The sequence below is a fragment of the Sinocyclocheilus anshuiensis genome, unplaced genomic scaffold, assembly GCF_001515605.1.
Source record: "Sinocyclocheilus anshuiensis isolate Anshui unplaced genomic scaffold, SAMN03320099.WGS_v1.1 scaffold1144, whole genome shotgun sequence".
Taxonomy (NCBI): Eukaryota; Metazoa; Chordata; class Actinopteri; order Cypriniformes; family Cyprinidae; genus Sinocyclocheilus; species Sinocyclocheilus anshuiensis.
The window spans coordinates 478906-500678 of record NW_015551101.1 but is presented as its reverse complement, the minus strand read 5'-3'; the positions used below and the strand labels follow the sequence as shown (position 1 = coordinate 500678).

The 21773-nt window shown below is 37.6% G+C and overlaps 1 protein-coding gene across 1 annotated transcript in view; it reads right to left on the bottom strand.

Moving 5' to 3' along the window:
- LOC107662767 (roundabout homolog 2-like) overlaps positions 1-21773 on the bottom strand; it is a 70748-nt gene that overhangs the window by 43655 nt on the left and 5320 nt on the right. Inside the window, exons 2-3 of the mRNA XM_016452847.1 lie at positions 15510-15836; positions 1660-1817 (exon numbers count right to left, since the gene is read on the bottom strand). Of these exons, the coding sequence (XP_016308333.1) occupies positions 1660-1817; positions 15510-15836 (485 nt within the window). The remainder of the gene's footprint in view (positions 1-1659; positions 1818-15509; positions 15837-21773) is intronic.

Sequence of the window (21773 nt, the reverse complement as noted above, 5' to 3'; positions counted from 1 at the left end):
CGCGGCGTCGGTTCTGTGCAGTGAGCGGCAGAGAAGCAGCACATTCAGTTGGACGCACCACAGCCGACTCGTCAATAAATGAGTACAAAACAGGGTTTCCAAGCACCTGTTGCTTACTGATTGTTTGGAATTAAAAATTATGAGTGTAGTTCATCTGTTAATATCACATGCACTTTTTTGTTTGTTACTCAGACGCAGGCAGTGCGCTGCATGAGACAAAAAAGTAATATAGCCAAAACAACCGCATAGCCGCTCTTTAGTGTAGATGCATGTTGATTTTATCAGATGATGCCGCGATTATAAATGAGAGTGACTCCTGGTTAACATGTATTAAAAGGGGTCGTGTTTAGTCACTATTTAGTGTGGCATTTTTTGACAATATTCACTCATCATGACAGTAAAATAGGGCATTCTAAATCAATATACTGCAGTATTTCCTCTCTCAATCAGTAGAAAATATGGTTAACACCCGGTCATGCATGAAAAATAAATACACCGTCATATACCGTGAAACCGGTCTAATTTTGAAAAATATCGTCATATAAATTTTTGGTCATACCGCCCAGCACTACTGCCAAGTAAATTACACTGTCAAGGCTTAGAAAAGTATGAAAGATATTGTCAAAATAGTCCATCTGCCATCAGTGGTTCAATCTGAATTTTATGAAGCGACGAGAATACTTTTTGTACGCAAAGAAAACAAAAATAACGACTTTATACAACAAAGTCGTCGAGGCGTACACTCGATTCGTCTCCTCTGCATCACCGTATTTTGGAGAGTATCCACTGAACGTAAACTGCGTAAACTGTTCTACTTGTCTGTGTCAGGCATAAACCACACGGATACGTTTTCTACATTTATTTACGTTTTGATTTGAATGAAAACGGCGTATCCGTGTGGTGTGGCTCGTCGCTTCATAAAATTTAGATTGAACCACTGATGGCAGATGGAATATTTTGACTATATCTTTCATACTTTTCTAGGCCTTGACAGTGTTATTTACTTGGCAGTCAATGGAACAGTCACAAGATATCCAAAATATCTTAAATTGTGTTCCGAAGTCGAACTGAGCTTTTACGGGTTTGGAACGACATGGGGGTAAGTGATTAATGACAAAATTTTCATTTTGGGGTGGAGTAACCCTTTAAGCTTACGATGCTTTTGGGAAACGCAGACCTGGTTGTCTCCATATTGAGGTCACATGACCAAAAAATGTCTATTTTCAGAAACCAGTGTAATATTAGTTATTTTATTACACTATTATAGTATTTATAGCTTTTATTTTTAGCTGTTATTTTTATATTTTCAGTTTTAGTCATTTTAGGACTTAAACTTAAGCAACATTTTAAATTTAAAATTAAATTTTTCATCTAGTATTTATATTTTTGGGTTTTTTTAACAAAAAGAGTTTCAGTTTTAGCTCTAACAACACTGGTAACCAGCACAGCACAAACATAGAATAATGCTAAGTGCACCTTTCATGTAGATAATTTGCATTTGGCAGTGATGTCATTGTTGGTGGAGAACAGGACGTGAGCAAGTGCACTGATTTATGTTTCAATCGATGCTGGTTGCAGAGGGGTAGAGTGATGTCACTGCTGCACTACAACCTAATCATCACTCCTGTGCCAACATTGCACTTTCTGCTATTGACTCACAGAGATCCTGCCGTCCTTGTCATTGACACGAGCATTGTTCCTTTTCCAGGAAACGGTGGGCTCGGGGTGACCCCTGGGAGGGACGCACTCCAGCACAGCGGGCTCTCCTGCTGCCACCACCACATCATTGGGAGGCTGGCGGAAATCATCCCTGAGAACTATGGGAGATTGAGACAAGTGTTAGCTGTATGCGGTGTTGTGTTTGTTCGGTATGTTTTCATCTGCTCCCTGTGCGAGCTGTTTATTCATGGATCTTCATTGAGGAACTTGGGAATTGTGAGTCAGAGATGAATGAGGCGTCTTATCTTTGCTTTCTCGCAGTTCCTGTGCTCCTTCCTGTATGTAATGCCTTGGCTTTCTCATCTTATCAATTATAAAGTGTTTTCATGACAACACATTCACATTTAAATACAGCTGAATTATTGGCCACAGAAAAGAGGCATGACATGACTAGGGGTCTGCTCCAAAATCTAGTGAGCTGCCTTCTATTTACACTACTGTTCAAAAGTTTGGGGTCAGTAAGATTTTTTTTAAAAGTAATTAATACTGTTATTCAGCATGGATGCAATGACAGTAAAGATATTTACAAGGATCTTGTCAAAATATACACTGGAGTAACGTCTTTACATTACTAATAACGTCTAATCCTGCTACCACAGGAATAAATTAAATTTTCAAATATCTAAAAATAGACCGTTATTTTAAATGGTCATAATATTTCACAATCTTGCTATTTTTTACTGTATTTTTGATCAAATAAATGCAGCCTTAGTGAGCATAAGATACTTTTTTTTCAAAAACAGTGAAAATCTTACAGGCCCCAAACTTTGAACAAACTTTTTAAGTTCTGAAATAAGCATAAAAATACATAGAACAGACATATATTGAGTAAATTGATGCTTTTTTGTAATTAGATTATTTATTAACTTACCTATTATTTTTGGTACCTTTTTGTACAGAATTAAAGGGATAGTTCACCCAAAAATGAAATTTCTGTCATTAATTACTCACCCTCACGTCATTCCAAACCCGTAAGGAACTTTGTTCATCTTCGGAACACAAATTAAGATATTTTGATGAAATCCGAGAGCTTTCTGACCCTGCATAGACAGCAACACAACTGAAATGTTTTATGGCCCAGAAATGTAGTAAGGACATCATTAAAATAGTCCATGTGACATCAGTGGTTCAACCATAATTTTATGAAGCTACGAGAATACCTTTTGTGTGCAAAGAAAACAAAAATAACAACACATGTCACATGGACTATTTTAATGATGTCCTTACTACATTTCTGGGCCATAAAACATTTCAGTTGTGTTGCTGTCTATGCAGGGTCAGAAAGCTCTCGGATTTAATAAAAAATATCTTAATTTGTGTTCTGAAGATGAACGAAGATCTTACAGGTTTGGAACGACATGAGGGTGAGTATTTAATGACAGAATCTTCATTTTTGGGTGAACTATCCCTTTAAAGCTACACTAAAATCAACATTTCATTCTCCTTGACTTGACTCACAATTATTTACAGTTTGATGTTAGCATGTTGTTAACCAAACAATCAGCTTATCAGAGTGCCTTTCAACAAATGTCACAAAGTCCTATTAAGCACAAAAACAGAACACACAAAAAAAACTGTAAAACAGTAACATTTTGAATAGACTGAACTATTTTCAGAATTAATTATATGTTCCTCTCACTTTGTTGGCCTTGTTGTATTATTATTTTTTGCCTCTCCACAAAAAATAGTGTAATGTTGCCTTAGAATTTGGCCAACACAAGGTATCTTACAGTATATTGTGTTCATGTCAGTAAGTTTGTATTAACCAGTTGAACACACATAAACGTCAACACAAAATAATAATTACAAGAGGGAAATGTGTGATTTTCTTTGAAAATTGAAAAATTTTTTAAAGGATGAAATGGATACAGCACCTGTAGTTGACAGTAAATTTGTTGAAATGAATGATTATTTTGCCAATAAAACTAGCTAAGTAGCATGTATAAAATACAACTGTACAATTATAATAAATGATAATAATATGATAATTTATAGCACCAACATAAACTGAATAAAAACAAAGCAAAAACACACCTGATGCTCATTTTTTAATGATCGTTTTGCAGAAGGAGAGTTTAAATGCTTTATTTTTTGTGCAAAAGGTACATCGACATCCAATCAAAGTGATTTGAACGCATCTGCCATCATAAATACAACTTCACAACTCATGTATACGAACTTCCCTGGACCTGAACAAAACGTTAATAGACAGCTCACTAGGTTTTGGAACACAACTTTAAAGTCTTGCAAAACAAAATCCAACAGGGAAGCCAATGCTTAAACTCTGTAGTCAGCCACATTCAACAATGGCTGGTTGTGCTGACCTTACTAAGCGTCAGTGTTAACGGTAAACACAGTGAACTGCCCCCTTCTCTTTTCTATGCCTATACTAGGGCTGCACGATAAATCGCATGCGATATTTAACGCGATTTATCGTGCAGCCCTAGCCTATACCCATCACATTGAGAGTGAACGGCAGAATGCTACATTCCCCGCTGTCTGGCTTGGCAGGAAAAGTTACCCATAAATCCCCAGTGGTGATTGACAGATTAAAAATGCGACCCCTGCCCTATGGCAGCTGCCTCAGGGGGGCCTTTGAGTTTCCTACATCAAAGGGTGAGCTCCTACGGGCTGTAGACTCTCACCAGCCGCTGCTACAGAGCCTCACACACACATACAAGCATAAATGCCACTCATATTTCATCTCTGTGAAATATAAATGCATTTCGGTAATAACGCACACCATTGTCCACAAATGAATCACCAATCTGACAGCCGCAATATCTTCCCGTCTTATCTCTTAAACACTTTGTGGATGAATTTTTTCGATTAACACCTCAATTATAAGGTGTAATCTCACCTGTCATGGGCTGCAAATGAAATCGTAGAATATAAAGCATGAACATTATTCCAAATAAATAAATTCAGCCATCGATTCATATTTATGATATGACCTGTGCAGCATTTCGGCTGTATTACCGAGCCCTGGCTACACCGTCCCTTGGCAGACTTTTATAAATGCAATGACTTGTGATAATTACTTATAAATATTCATTGAAATGTCATGTTATTGGTGAGATCCAGAGTGCCAAGTGCTCCATTTTCTTTGTTAGTTAAACTCATGCTCATCTCCGGTCTATGAATATTCATATCGTTCAGGCTGGGACAAATGGTGCGGGTCTGTCTATGGACAGTAAGTGACTCACTTCAGAATTTGAAGTGGTCATCTGTCAGTCTGGGCACCCAACCTGACCACAACCAACTTCAACACTCCATCCAACACAATCTGCCACATTCCTGTTCACTCAAACCTTCTTCACATTTTAGATTTTTAGAGGCAAATCAATAGAGGCAATCGTCGTTGTGCCAAAAATATTGTGCCTAAATATTGGTTTATTAATTGCTGACCTTTTCAATAAGAGACTCTGATCTCTTAGCATGTTGCTAAGTTAGCAACACAAAGCTAGGTGACTTGATATTTTTCAATATTGAATGAAATACTCATTTTAAAGTGGCACTTTTAAAGTGAAATAGGCCTATCTAATGAGTGGTGACAAAAACGCAAGATAAATGTGAATCTACCAATGTTTTATTAGTTGGTTGTTGTACAAATTCAACCAACTAATTGCAATTCAGAGATTAAATGTCCGGTGAGTGGTGGTGCTCGAAGGTTAATGCTTTATAGCATTTAAAAAAATGTACCACATACATTAAACTCTACTCTAAAGTTTAACCTAACCTATATGTTAACAAAAGCAAAAATGCATTTGCTGAAGCAAACATGGAAATTTAGGCTTTGAGCTGTTTTATCATGGCTCGTCGTGTTTCACATGACTTGTGCAATTCTGTACCAGGTGAGCTACTGAGCAAGTTTACAATGTCAAAAAAGCCATATTTATGGACCTGGTTATGTGATGCGAATGTCAAAATAAACAAGTTTTACAAATCACACACTATGGTAAAAATGTTAAGGTTCTAACATAGTGTTATCCGCCCATGTAATTATAAATTGTAAAAAAGGAATAAAAGTTGTTGATGTTTTACTGCCACTAATTTTGATTTCAGCTGGTAACTGCAGAAAACTAGGTAGAGGCATGTTTTTTCAAGGATTATTTCATTAAAATTCAATAAATTGACTTTTTTATACAAAATATAGTAATAAAACAATAAGTGCCAAAATCCAATTACACAACAGATTTGACATTTAGTTGAAAATGCTAATCAACCCAACAAATAAATTAATCCCCCAAAGGCTAATTATTTTTTTTAACTGACTATAAAATGATTCACTTGTCCTTTTCCCCCGTTGGCCCGTAAGATCTGCTGACTCCATCCACCATTGTCTGTCACTTTTAAATAAGCATCCACTCATTCCCTTGGGCTACTCTATCAGTGTACAAACAAAGCACAGGCCTTCCCTAGCATATAAAAGCATGTTTTTACAAGAGAAAGAGTGCAGATGTTGCAGAAAAGTGCCCAACCGACCAACGGCACACCCAACACAGACATTTGCCCCGTTCCACAAAAGCCATCTCACCCGGTTGACACCCTCCAATCGGTGCAGATCCGATGGCCACTCTGATAATGAAAGCTGACGCCGAGGGTGACTGATGGCCCCCAAACAGAAACATAACAAAATTGGTATAATACATATATGCATGCATGAGCTTGCAAATTGGCAGTGTGCATACATTCTCCGTCCCCTGCAGTCCACTGTGGTGGCCCGTCACCTCCTGAACAGGATTTAACTCGCAGGAGGCATATGCACAAGCAAGGACAAGGACAGGCTGTTCCCAAACAGCCCACAGCATGTTGCATTTTTCAGGAGATGAAGCCATGTGTTATTCATGAGCACTGGTTAAGAAAAGAGAGGGTAAAATAGTGTCACCGTTTACCTAGAGCCGGCCAGCCCACAATCAAAGCTCGTAAGTGCCCTCGGCGATACCACATGCCTAGTTATGGGAAAGAATGATACATGCTTGGCTCTGACAGGGTTCGTCCCTCTTGGCGGTGTGTTCAGTAACCCATTCGTTCCCCCTCTCATCCTCTACACTTTATTACGAAGCCTGAAAAAGGGAAAGCAACGTGATTTTTAATCATCTGTGAGGTGAGTGACATGAGCAGAGAGACTCATTAGCTACAGCTGAAAGCCTGAGTGGGTCACATGACCGGCACAAAACATTACGGTCATTCTCTCAATTCTACTTGGCTTCCTTCCACCAAGCAGACCGTGCACAGCAAAATCATCATCATCCCTAACATATGCTGTACAAGCCAATTACTTCAGCTGCTAAAATTATATATGGAAATAAATCGACATGAATTAGCAATAACTTATTCCTTATACATTGGCTGTCTCAAAATTCAGCAGCATACTTTCTAAGACAGCATTCTACGCCCACAATGATTGCAAATTGGTGCTCGGGGGTCTGCAGAAAATTGCTGAGGACAAAAGTTAATTGTGAAAAGCACTATACAAATCAGGTTGAATTAAACCCAATGTTTTTCTTCAGGTTTCTATATCTAACACTACAGAAGTATTATTGTTTACTAAAACTTAAAAAAAAAATTGTTTCTGTTCATTCAAAAAAAGCTAAAATTAAATAAAATAAATATTAGATGAAAAACTTAAAAATCTTAAAATGTAGAGATTTTTAATAAATATAAACTAGATATAAAAATGTATTAAACAAACTAACAAAAATCACAATGTACATAAGAAAATTATTAATACTTAAATTAAAATTAAAACTGAAAGTATAAAATTAAAGGTTCAAAATATTAAAGGGGTCATATGATGCGATTTAAATTTTTCCTTTTCTCTTTGGAGTGTTACAAGCTCTTGGTGCATAAAGAAGATCTGTAAAGTTGCAAAGACTAAAGTCTCAAATCCAAAGAGATAATCTTTATAAAAGTTAAGAGTCAACCACGCCTACCTAAAACGGCTCGTTCTAACACGCCCCCACATGTCTACGTCACGATGTGGGAAGATTTGCATAACGCCGCCCAAATGTTCACGCAAAGAAAGAAGGCGTAACTTTTATTCTCGCTGTAGTATTGTTGTTGCCGCCGCCGCCATGTCGTGAAGGCGCTGTGTGTTTCGTTGTGAAAGCGAAACTACTTTGTTTGGCCTTCCAAAAGAGGACGATATCCGCTTCGTCATGCCTAGAGCTGATCCGTGCTGGTCGCTGAAGAAATACATCAACTTCGCGCTGTGGATCGACGGATCGGCTTTCACCGTGGACGAAGCGGAGTCCAGCCCGGGGTCGTCACATGTGGTTGCCGCAAAGCCCGCCGGCCGCATTTTTTGAACCTTAAACCGCATAAACACATTTCATTACACCAAATACACAAAATAATGTTCTTTTTAGCAACATCATATGACCCCTTTAAATTCAAGTTCAAAATATGAATAGAAAAATGCAATTGTACATAAATAATATGAAAATAGCACTGCATCACATGTAATATTTTAATAAATCTTTGCTTTAGTACAATATAAACATTATATATATACACACACAATATATACTATCTATCCAGCACATGTACTATTTTTACAAATAAATTTTGCCTTAGTACAATATAAATGTAAAATGACATGTATATTTTTTAGGGAACATTCCATAGGCGTAATGGTTTTTATACTGTACAAACTGTATTTTCTATCGCCCTACACCAACCCTACACCTAAACCTACCCCTTACAGAAAACTTTGTGCATTTTCAAAATTAAAAAAAAAACTTAATTATAAGCTTGTTTCCTCATGGGGACAAAAAAAATGTCCCCACAAGGACAAGGATTTTGGATATTGCCATCTTTGTGGGGACATTTTGTCCATAATGTAGGGTATACCTGAACCACACACACACACACACACACACACACACACCTCTTAAAAGCATAAAATGGACCAAACAGCCAATATATTTTTGCCTGTCTGCTCTCTTTTACATTACAGCTCAGGACATGTCACTATTCATTTTCCTGAGTCATTAGTCACATAACGCATGTTTCCAGAAATTTGGTCTCTCTCCTGGTAGACCCCCTAGCAAGGTAGTTACTATGGTAGGTACTATGTTTTCAGACACAACCATTGCTTTCATAAATAAGTAACTAATCATTTGGGCTTCCCATTTTCATGAGTTCCTGTTAGGTTATTACACATGCTACCACACTGAAACCCCTACAGTGAACATGACATAAACATATTCATCACCGCACCAAAAAATTTTGAATTTGTGATCACCGGTATTCCGACAACTCATGATTTTGAATTATAGGAGCAAAAGGACATTTCACAAGCTGAATCTCACACAGGTCGGGCTAATTTCAAAAGGCCAGAAGTCTTTCTTCTCCACCCCCCCCCGTAGAGATCATGGAATGATGGTAAATGACAAGCCTGTTGGGATGTACATTATTAATAGCCCACCACTGACTCACCACGCGCTCTTTCTACTTCTTTACACACGGCCGCTCATTTGCATCCCCCACTATGGAGACTCACAACACATTCGCCCGTTTGTGACTCAGACGTTGATCTTAAAAGGACAATCATTCTAACCTGAAGAATCCGTGTCGGGTTTGACAAGCGGCCATCTGTCGGTGTGTGTGTGTGTGTGTGTGTGTATGGGAGTGGGAGGAGACTTGTGAAATGTTTCAACTGAAGCACTCCTACACTTTCAGCCTGACAATTACATGCGAAATTATGCTAACCGCTAACGTGTAATTATATGGCGGTGCATGAACGTGGATGTCGTTGTGAAGGTTACGGCCGGCCAGGATTCTGACGCACAGCTGGAAGTGTGTGTGGACTAGACAGGATGTTGTTATTGTTCATTTCAGAGCCACATAAATAAATCCATCCCAGAGGTGGGCTAATCCCACGCTACATTATTCCCCGTGTCGAGACTCGGCTAATCGACCCACCCAGAGAGACGCTGACTGGGTTAATCTGCACGTCTTTTGTGTTTACTTACGTTTGGACTGATAACATCCCATTCTACATCTCTTTCCGGCTTTTATGTGCTTTCTTGAACAATCAATAAAAGGACAGAACTTGGTCGGAAATTGTCTTCCTCAAATGAAACGCAACAGCTGAAAATGTAACGCATTTTACATGAAACAGACAAAGAGCATGGAAGATATGCGATATAAAATGCGATTGGTTATGTTCAACAACATTGTGCATGCAAGAAATCCCATAACAGCCCTTCAGAGGGTTTAGATAAGAGCGCATGGGGAAAGATGTATTAGGGAAAAGCTGCCACGGAGCATCATTACTTTATAATCCCACACTGGGTGAAAGAGGGACAGCTGGGTCTAGAGCCTTTTAAGCAAGTTTTATTTTTCATTTGTCCTACTTTATCTTAATCCAGGCTCAGGGAACGCGGTAGTTTGCTCCCCCAGACAGACTGCCACATTCAATGCTTTGAAATAGATACAGCTTTTCTCTTGCATAAAAGCTTCAGCACAAAGCTGGAGAGAAGAGAGAATACGTGAATGGATTTGCATTCAAGCCAAGAGCTAAATATCTACTTTTGCCAAAAAAAAAAAAAAAAGAAATAACAGGCTCCACTAGTCGCACTTGCCATTTGTCATTCTGCCATTATGACAAGCGTCAGATTAAGCAGTGGTCCTGTGGCATACATACGTTAGGTGGATAATACTGTATCCCCCAATATACGGCAGTCTAGCATTGCATGGATTAATATATTAGTGTAAGACCCAGATTCAGTCTTCTCTTACTGGTGAATCCTTTAATATTACAGAACAACACTGGCTTTTCATAAAATGCACAAATCTTTTTGTTTGTGAAAGACCTTGAAATGCAAGAGCAACAAAAGCATTGAATTTAAAGAGCGATTTATACTTGCTACGGCTGTTTAAACCTTGATGAATAAAGTCGCTTTTAACATTTTCTTGAAAAAAAAAGTGAGTGGATGCTTGAAACTCACTGCTGTAAGGATCGCCATTGCAGCGCGTCTGAGGGGAGACGGGACAACAACAACGTCATGGTGCGTGCAGGGACTTGATTTGCTCTAGTTAGTAAACTTTATTTAACATAACAGCCATGAATGAGCATATGTTGGAAATAAAAGCACTGAATTGAATTCTCTCTCTGTTGTCTATGCTCATCGTTAGTCTCATGAAGTCGGAGTCACGTAGATAATCCGTCAAGATCCTCTCCCAATAAAGACGTAACTTTGCATGAGTTAAATAATACAGCCATGAATGAGCACATGTTGGAAATAAAAGCGCTTAATTTAATTCTCTCTCTGTTGTATATTTGCTCATCATTAGTCTCGTGAAGCCGCTTTCATATTGCTGTTCACTGTTGATGCGGTTGATGCTCAGGAAATGCTCCAGCACGGGCACCGCATCTAAACGGTGACGAGCTGCGCAAAACCACGTTCATATTCGCGCGATTTTTTGCGCAGCTCGTCAGTGAACAACGGCTCTGTGTAGTTAATGCTGCTCAATGTGAAAGCCCGCAGGTGATGGAGATTTACCGCTGATTACAGAACCGGCTTTCTGACAAGATGTGCATTAAATATCGCATGCGATTTATCGTGCAGCCCTATTATAAACCTACTAAAACTGTAGTTTAAAATGAAGTTGATATGACTCCTGTCCTTTATTTATTTTCTCCATTTGAAAACATTAGACATTCTACATTTATTTTGCTTATTGGTAATATTAGTGTTGTTGCTGTTGATGCTTTTTATAAATAAAATGTTTTTTTTTTATTGTTGTAATATGAAGATTAAATTTAACATGAAAGACTGCTAATTTTCAACACTTAAAAAAAAAGAAAGATGACTGAAAAGAGGAAAAACCAAAGTGAAGTATGTTCTTGCTTCACTCAGTCATTTATTTACTTTATAACAGTAAATAAATATCGGTTCTGCATATCGGTTATCGGGCACATAAACATGCAAATAATTGGTATCGGTTATAAAAAATCTATATCGGTCGATCACTAGTCATGTGACCAACACTGTCTTTGTATTGTCAGCCATTTATGAATAAGATTTCTCTATGACATTGGAAAAAAATGGTAAGTCTGAATTCTTGATATTTTAATTGACAATCATTTTAATTGAAATATAGCTGAAATAAAATATAAATATTAAAGGGATAGTTCACCCAAAAATGAAAATTACCCCAAGATTTACTCACCCTCAAACCATCCTAGGTGTATACTGTATGACTTTATTATTTCAGACGAATACAATCGGAGCTATATTAAAAAATGCCCTGGTTCTTCCAAGCCTTATAATGGCAGCAAATGGGGGTCAAGTTTTTGAAGTCCAATAAACTGCATCCATCCATCATAAAAAGTACTCCACATGGCTCCGGGGGGTTAATAAAGGCCTTCTGAAGTGAATTGATGCATTTGTATAAGAAAAATATCCATATTTACAACTTTATAAACTAGAATCACTAGCTTCCGCTAACTGTCATACACATGTTCATGAGAGAGTGGGGTTTCAGCAGATGACGTAGGACGTAGGCGTAGCAAGCTTCAGAAGGCCTTTATTAAACCCCCTGAGCTGTCTGGAGTACTTTTTATGATGGATGGATGCAGTTTTTTGGGCTTCAAAATCTTAAACCTCATTCACTGCCACAGCTTGGAAGAGCCAGGACATTTTTTAATATAACTCATATTGTATTCATCTGAAAGAAGAAAGTCATATACACCTGATGGCTTGAGGGTGAGTAAATCATGGGGTAATTTCCATTTTTGGGTGAACTGTCCCTTTAAAATAAAGAACTTTTAAAAAATGAAGTACTAAAATTAAAATAAAATAAATTTAATTTAAAAAATAAACAAGAATTTAAAACATATTTACTAAACATATTAAAACATACTATAACATTATAACAATTTTCCAAACCTATGACTTTCTTTCTTCTGTGAAACACAAAATACATTTTTCACATTGTTTTTCTTGGTGAAAAATGCTTGGTGAAAAGTGTGTGCACAGATCAAGCCAAAGCTAATGTGTTTCCAAAAATTCTCTCTCCCAGGACATTCACGACTCGACTAGAACAGTTAATCACATCACACATGTGCCTAATACTGAAAAACACGGGTGATTCACCAACAAACAAGCACAGAGCGAACATTTCATAGCTCAACAACTCTCCGTGTTTGCGAGTCCCATAAGCTGAAATATCTAACAGATGGGCACGGCCGCATCAGACTTGTCGTGGCAAAAACTGCTCACTTATCACAAACAGGCTGATCCCATGTATACAATCAATTTTTTTTCCACCTCAATCCGCTTGCTGCTATAATCTGAGCTGCAGGACTAGACAAAGTCTCAGAGATGTGTGAAGGATTGTTCGCCCTCGCCCCTGCCTTCACCTGTTGTACCCCTCAGGATCCTCCGTCTTCATAAACCATCAGCTCTGCCCTCATGCCGCTGTCGCGCTGGAAACTGTCCAGCTCTAATTAGCACATTAATCACTGCTGAGGAGAAGATACGGCCGGCGGTGAGCTGGGTCTCCTGGTGTATGACCCGAGTCTCATCTTCCACAAGGACAAGCACTTAATTCACGAGCATTGTGCAGCACGAGCTAATGTCCAGCCTGATTTGAGGCTCGCAGGAGTGCTGAGTGTGAGTCTATATGGACTCTAGAGTGCAAAAAACGATTCCTTTCTCTTTCTGGCTTTAATCGTACATAATAAATCATCTTGTAAGGCTTGCTTAGACGACATATTTTTCGATACGGTAATTATGACTTGGATTTAAAGGCCACGTAGCATCATTCAGCAAATCTTGTGACTGAAAAAACCCCCCACATTCTAAATGAATAGTGATATAATGAGATTTAGGTCTTAAAGAACAGCGCTACAATCGGCTAGAATTCCCCTTCCTGCTATTTCTACGTGGCCAAATAATATGAAGAGTTATTTGGGAGAGTGAGTATGCAGACTTCAGGATAAGATCTACCGCCGAGTGCATGATTGCAAATAATTTTCACCCAGCATGCTCTGCTACTCAGCGTCCTCTGGGATAGTAAGCAAAAGTCTGTAATGGCTCTAAGGGCTCGACTCTCCCTCGGCAGTTAAGGATGTCTATTTTAAGAGCTCATTTCGGGGAAACACTTTAATAATTTCTTTCGGCAAGTTGGTAGATGCATCAAAATGGGCTTGATTTGACATTGGCCTTCTGACATTTACATCAGATCAACCTCACCTTCATCTCAAAGCGCCAGAGCAAACTGACAAAATCAGACTTCTGAAAATAACAGGGAAATATGAGAAAATTTGAAGTGGTAACACTTTACAATAAGGTTCTATTAGTTAACACTGGTTAATGCATTAACTAACATTAACTAACAATGAGCCATATATTTGTTAACAGTGTTGGGGAGTAACTAGTTACATGCAACGGGATTACATAATTTAATTACAAAATAAATCTAACTGTAATAATCTATTACAGTTACTGAGAAAAAATCTATAATTAAATTAGTTACTTATGAAAATGTTAATGATTACAAAGGGGGTTACACCTTAATATTTTCTGTAAAAAGCTAGAATATGTTGAATAATATTGATTTGTTGCTTTGCCTGTTTTTGATGTGCACAATGCCTCCTGCAATTTAAAGGCCATTAAGTAAAGCAATGCTCTTCTGATTGTTTTGATTGGTTCTCATTTGAATTTGAGCTGAAAGCTTTAGGCTACAAACTGTCTAAGAGTTGCCACCCTGGCGAGTGATACAAATGTGTTCCAGTGTTTTAAAAGTGCATTCCAGTGCTGTGCTTTAAAATTAAATTATTATAATCTTAATTCAAGTGATGAAGGATTTTGAAAGTCTGACAAGTAAGTACAAGTACTACTGTAGGTTAACACTGCCTGCTTAAAATGTTTGAAAACGATTAACAGTTAAAAACATTTGTTAGAAATGTAGAAAAAGTAATCAAATGTAATCAGTTACAATACTTTAATAAATAAATTAAAAATAGTTACACTACGTATTACATTTTAAATAAGGTAACTTGTAATCTGTAACCTGTTACATTTGCAAAGTAACCTTCCCAACACTGTTTGTTAAAGCATTTATTAATCTTAAAATTAACATCTTAACAATATTAGTCAATAAAAATACAACTGTTCATTGTTAGTTCATGTTAGTTCAGGTCCATTAAATAATGTTAACAGCTAAGTTTTTATTCTTGATTTTAATATCAAAATGTAAAATAAAATGTATTAGTAAATACAGAAATTAACATTAATATTAATAAATACTTTAGAAGTATGTTTCATTGTAAGTTCAAGTTAACCAACAAAACAAACAACAAAAAACATGAATAAAATAAAATATTTAACTAAAATACGGAACCATATTATAAATTGTGTATTGCAAAAGATACAGCTTGTATAAAAAAGAAAGGAGATGGTCGTGTGGAAAACAGGCACCAGGAAATTGCTGCTTTGTGTTTTAATGAGCAAACTTTGGGGAATCTAATTAGTTGCATTCCAATTCTAATCAACAAACTTGCTAATCCAGTTTCTTCTGGCGGAGGAGCTGGATATGGTGACGTTCCTGTGCCAGAGAGCTGGATTACAGCTGAGACAAAGGCCCAGAGTGCAGTCACACAGCAGGAGGACACACTGTCACAACAGGCAAAAACTCACCAGCAGCCTGCCACAAAGAACTTGACAAACAAAACCTCAGGCCATGTCTGAGAGGGATAGATTACTTTTATTTCAGCATAGCTACGCTTCACCCAGAATCACTAAGCATGGTGGAATTCATCAGAAGGTACTTACTGGCTACTTCCAGCGAGGCGTTTCTGCTAACGGCCTCTCCTAGGTAATTGCGGGCAACGCAAGTGTAAACTCCCTCATCAGGTTTGCTGCGGCGTCCGTGAACGATGCGCAGGAAGAAAATGGAGCCGCTGGGCAAAAGCATGCGGTGAGAGCGAGGGTCGTCCTTATCGGTTTCAACGTGCTCGCCGTCTTTATACCACTCCACTGTGGGCATGGGTCGACCCTCTGCCTTGCAGTTCAGGGTGGCCGGCTCACCCTTTGACACGATCAGATCAGAGGGATCCTCCACTATCCTGGGGGGAACATCATCCAAACGTGGGCGGGACCCTGTGAGGAATCAACAGTGAAGGTTAAAAGCATCTGGCTAAAAGCATCTGGCGGACGTAATGTATATCAGTGCCAGAAATGTACTTTTCCAGTAAGCAGTAATATTTGTCCCCTGAGATTGTAAGGGCAATTTTTAGAATTACTGTACCTTATAAAAAGTATTTGTGTTGTCCTTCATGTCAAATACGTAAATTAAGTCAATCAATCAGAGTGCTAAAAGCAGTTACCAATAAAATGTTATCAAAATCAACATAAGTAACCTTTAAATTACAAAAGTGGCATTGAAGCTGAAGCTACTTTTCTTTTTTCATCACCGGTGACTAATCTAAATGCTGCTAGCCATTACATTCATGCACCCAATAGATAAGTGTGTGATTGGTTATAATGCTCAACGCTGCAAAAAACAATGCATAAAAATAAATATTTGATGCAACGTGAGCAGATATAAATGTAATGCACAATCAACACTATTGTGTTCACTTCACATTACACTTTAATTGCAACAGTGGTAACAGATTTAGTTTAATTGTACAGGGGCATTTTTAGATATTTAAAAAAATTAAATGTGAAATGTAAAGTAAATTCATTTTATTTTGACTTCCGAAAGATGAGGATGCGAAGAATCAGTGGTTAAATTCACAGCAGTACAACCCCAATCTTTTTTGTGTTCCCGTCATTTTATTGCCGACTGCTTCTCTAATCTCGGGGAATTTAACGCGGTATTCACAAAACGCTTGCTCTTGAAATATTGCTCAGTACCAAGTTTATTTGGACCAGCTGGCTCCACTAAATCATAACCTGTCAGTATGATAAATAATAGATGTTTATACTTTCTATTGGGCATTCAAAATGTGGAACTACTATGGCAATGGCCGTATTGTTTTCAACACACGCTGTATGTGGTAGACCAATCACAACAGAGTGAGCCATCTGACCAATCAGAGCAGAGTAGACTCACAGAAAGGAGGGGTTTAGAGAGACTGAATCTTAGAACTGCTTCGAAGGAATCATTAGAGAATCGTTGGAAAATGAGGTGATATTAAATGCATATTATGAGAAAACCTAAGCATTTTTTGACCTTGCATGCCATGTAAACCTATTGTAGGAGGCTCCCAAAACAATATTAGGAACCTTAAAAATGCCAAAATAGGGGCACTTTAAATTTGAGGGGTTTTTTGTTCACTTTTGCCCCAAACCCCCATTAATTATTAACAAAACCAGGCAGTTAAACCTAATTTTACATAAACTTTAAAACAAAATAAAAATGGTGGTGAGCTGAGGTGGCTAAAGAACAGGGCTAGTAACCAAAATGTTGCTGCTTCAATCTTCATATGAACGTTTTAACCTTGGTTGCTCCAAGAGTAAGCTGCTTTGTTAATCATTTCTGATAAATGACAGTAGGTGCATCCCAATTATGTGCCATTTGTAGTATAAACGGTAAACAAAACAAAAAAATCAAAATGCACTTAAAATACCCAGATAATACACAAAATTAACCGAAGTGTGGGATGTTGGACACTTAATGCACTCAACTGTCACAGCTTTCCTTACATGGCAAAGGGGGAGGGGGTAACAGACTCTGATGCAGGATGGAGAAATAACCTTATAAAATTAATTCGCTAAATGGTTGAGTACATAGTGCATTGTATAAGTGCATAGTATCTCACTTGGGACACAACTTCTATACTAATTCATGCACTTAACCTTCATTACTTGGGTTTATCGCCATATCAGCTTTATTTACTCAAACATAATGAGTTAGCTAAATGCATGTCTGTTTAATACATCTGATGCAGTTTTAGTTATGTTTTAGTTATCTAAATATTATCCACCGGTGTCTAAAATGGTTTGACCCTGATTTAATTGGCTCTGAGCATAAACAAAGCAGGACTGAAACTGCATAACACTTGTGTGGAACCACTTGAATTACATTTCTAACAAAAAAATTGTGAAATAAAAACTTTTGTAACAGAGTGCCTGGGGTGCACCATTCAACCACACAACTATAGTCTTCACCAGCATCAGTCAAAGGATGGAACGAGGGGCGAGAGGCTTCTAATGGCCAGTGGGAAAAGGAGCCGGGGATGAACCTCTCAAAGGCTGATGACTCAGCACCTATTAAGCTTTCAGCCCAGAGAGCCAGACGAAATCAGTGCGAAGTTAAAAGAAGCTGACATTAAGGCTGAGTCTAGCATGGCTGCGGCTGTTGAATGAGGCTCCAAACCTCACCGCCCATTAGTGCTGAATTCTGCTCTATCCGGGGCTACAGAACTAACAGAGAGGGTTTCTTCTTTGTGCTTTTACGAGGCGGAATATTTACAGTGTAAGGCACTGCAGTGGCCATGTGTTGGGTCTTACTTGATGTTAAAAGAGTGTAAAATTTCAACAGTTGGTGTGTGTGCGTGCTGTGATTAAATAATAGCATCTATGGAATGAAGGAGAAAACTTAATTTGTCTAAAAGCACTCCAGTGGAAGAAAACAGCCCTTAGAAAGCATAAGGTGTTTTCTTGGTGAAACTAAATTCAATGAAGTTACTAATGACTTTCCTAAAAACTCAGTCAAAAAACACCAAAATAGTTCATCAGCCTCCTGCTGCACATTACACTCAGCATAAGTATGTTTCCATCCGTTTACAGCAGTCGAGATTAGAACTCCCCACTACTCAGAGGCAACATCATTTTTAAAGTTATGGCAAGCTAATTGGTCCTTGTGAGAGAATGAAAGGAACAAATAAAAGCCTGTGCTTTTCAATCCCATCACACATGAAAAGCTATGCCTGATTTGAAAGGATAATTATCTGTCAGTGATTTCATGGCGTACACAGTCGCCGCTTCCTTTGGAAAATGCGAATGAGAGGTATAAGACCACATTAACAGGTTCATATCTTACGGGAAAGAAGGTTACATATGGGCAACAGTGAACCAAATTAGTCCCACAGCATAATCAAGTGAAAAAAGCACTGAAACAAGGTTCTGTCAGGCAGTCACACATAGTGCTGTTAAATATTTATGCACGAAACTCACATGAGAAATATGTGGGAGATTCTAATTCTCGCCGTATCTCTCAGTGGTAGATTCCCTGAGTAGTGGATATAAATGGGTTTTGCTGGGTTTCCGGATACATATTATGAACATGTCCTTGAATCCAAAAATGTGGAAAGTTTGTAAAAGTAGGAAATAGCTGGGAGAAAAGCAGTGTAGCATGCCAGTAAATGACAAATGGGATGAAAATGAAATAAGCAAATAACATGCAGAATTGCAGTTCAAGTGCAAGAAAGAATTAAAATTAACTGAAATAAGTTCATACAACTATCATTGTTAACTAGAAAAGTTTCTCAAGACAAACTTTAAAAGTTGGCTTAAAGTCTTGTTTGAACAACAGAACAATCAACTGACAGATAGGAAAATAGATAGAGAATAAGATTAGAATGATAGATAGAATGATAGAACAATAGATTAAACATTTACTAGAATAATGAATAGATGGAACGATATATAGATAGAGAGAACGATAGACAGAACAATAGATAGATAGATAGATAGATAGATAGAATGATGGATAGATAGAACAATAGGGCGATAGATAGAATGATGGATAGATAGAATGGTAGAAAGATAGACTGAATGAGAGACAGAATGATAGAACGACAGACAGACAGATGATAGATGGATGGATGGATGGATATAGAATAATGAATAGATGGAACGATATATAGATAGAGAGAACGATAGACAGAACAATAGATAGATAGATAGATAGATAGATAGAATGATGGATAGATAGAATGGTAGAAAGATAGACTGAATGAGAGACAGAATGATAGAACGACAGACAGACAGATGATAGATGGATGGATGGATGATAGATAGATAAAATGTTAGAAATAGAATGTTTGATACAGATGGATGGACAGATGGATGGATGGATGAATGGATGGATGGATGGACAGAATGATACATAGAATGTTTGACTGTTAGGTAGAACATTAGAAAGAATGCATGGAAGGATGGATGGAGGGGTGGTTGGATAGATAGGGCGTTTGATAGAACAATAGATAGGACGTTAGCTAGAATGTTAGAATGATAGAAAGTTAGAAATAGAATGTTTGCTAGAACAATAGATAGAACGTTTGATAGAATGATAGACAAAATGTTAGAATGATAGAATGATAGAACGTTTGAAACGTCTGAATGGATAGATGACTGAACACAGGAGGATCAAGTGTCTTCCCGCTGAAATACTGTTGACACAAGTTATATTTAGTGTATGTCCACAAGCTATGGCGTTATGTAATGCATTACAGTAATTAATATTTACAAATATTAGACATGCATGATTCACCCTCTTTTTCCTTAGGGCTTAAATGTTCCATCACTAAAGCTAATACGTTTTGAAAACAGTGACCGGAGACCTTGTGCCCAGTCGAATTTTCAAAGCTGTTTGATTCAAACATTTCAAACATATTAAAAAAACAGAGCATCAACCTGGCTCTCTGGGATCAGTAATGATCTAATATTTTTTTCCTTAACAGACGTTTCTAATGGGCGCACGGGTGCGTACTGGTGTACACTGATCAAAGAACAAAACAAAATAGTCGTTCATGAAAGAGATCTGCTGGTATGATTCCTAGACCCATTATTACGCCAGGCACAACGTTTTTCACAGCGCCGCAAAAACTGTTCTTATCAGCTAACTGTGACAGCTTACATCTCTGCTGGGTGATCAATCTCAGGCCATTTGTCATCATTTCAGAAACGCCATTATCTCTGTTAACCCCATTCAACCTCTCGTAGTTGGCCATTTGCCCTAACGTGACTGCAACTGCTAAGTAATACAAACTGAACAGCTTTTGTTATGTCAGTTCTAAGCATCAGACCTTTTACATTAATGACAGCTGCGGGAGATTTTGCAGTCTGCAGTTTTCTGGTAATAAATATAAACACAAACACACCCACATTCACCCTATTTAAGGAACAAGCGCATTTACTTACGAGAATTAAATCTGGAACACCTATTTGCTGAGTGAAAAGCAATAAGCCAAATGAATTATTGGTCTATAGAGAAATTAAGCAAAGCTGATGTGATGTTACTGTAAATGGTGTCAACATGTCTCAAAATAATCATTGGATTAAATAGATAAGAACGAACGATAGATAAAATAATAGAATGATAGATAAAACAATTACTAGAATAATGGATGGATAGATGGAATGATAGATAGATAGATAGATAGATAGATAGATAGATGGAATGATAGATAGATAGATAGATAGATAGATAGATAGATAGATGGAATGATAGATAGAGAGGACGACAAACAGACAGACAGACAGACAGACAGACAGACAGACAGACAGACAGACAGAACAATGGATAGATGAATGATAGATAGAACGATGGAATGATAGAACAATAGAAAGACAGAACGATAGAATGACGAATAGACAGAACGATAGACAGAACGATAGATAGATAGATAGATAGATAGATAGATAGATAGATAGATAGAATGATAAAGCAATAGAAAGAGAGAACGATAGAATGACTAATAGACAGAACGATAGATAGACAGATAGATCAACATAGAACGATAGATGGAACAATGGATAGATAGATGATAGATAGATGGAATGATAGAACGATAGAATGATGAATAGACAGAATGATAGATAGAACAATAGAACGATAGAACAATAGAATGATAGATAGATAGAACGATAGATAGACAGATCAACATAGAACGATAGATGGAACAATGGATAGATAGATGATAGATAGATGGAATGATAGAACGATAGAATGATGAATAGACAGAATGATAGATAGAACAATAGAACGATAGAACAATAGAATGATAGATAGATAGAACGATAGATAGACAGATAGATAGACAGAGAGATAGATAGATAGATAGATAGATAGATAGATAGATAGAC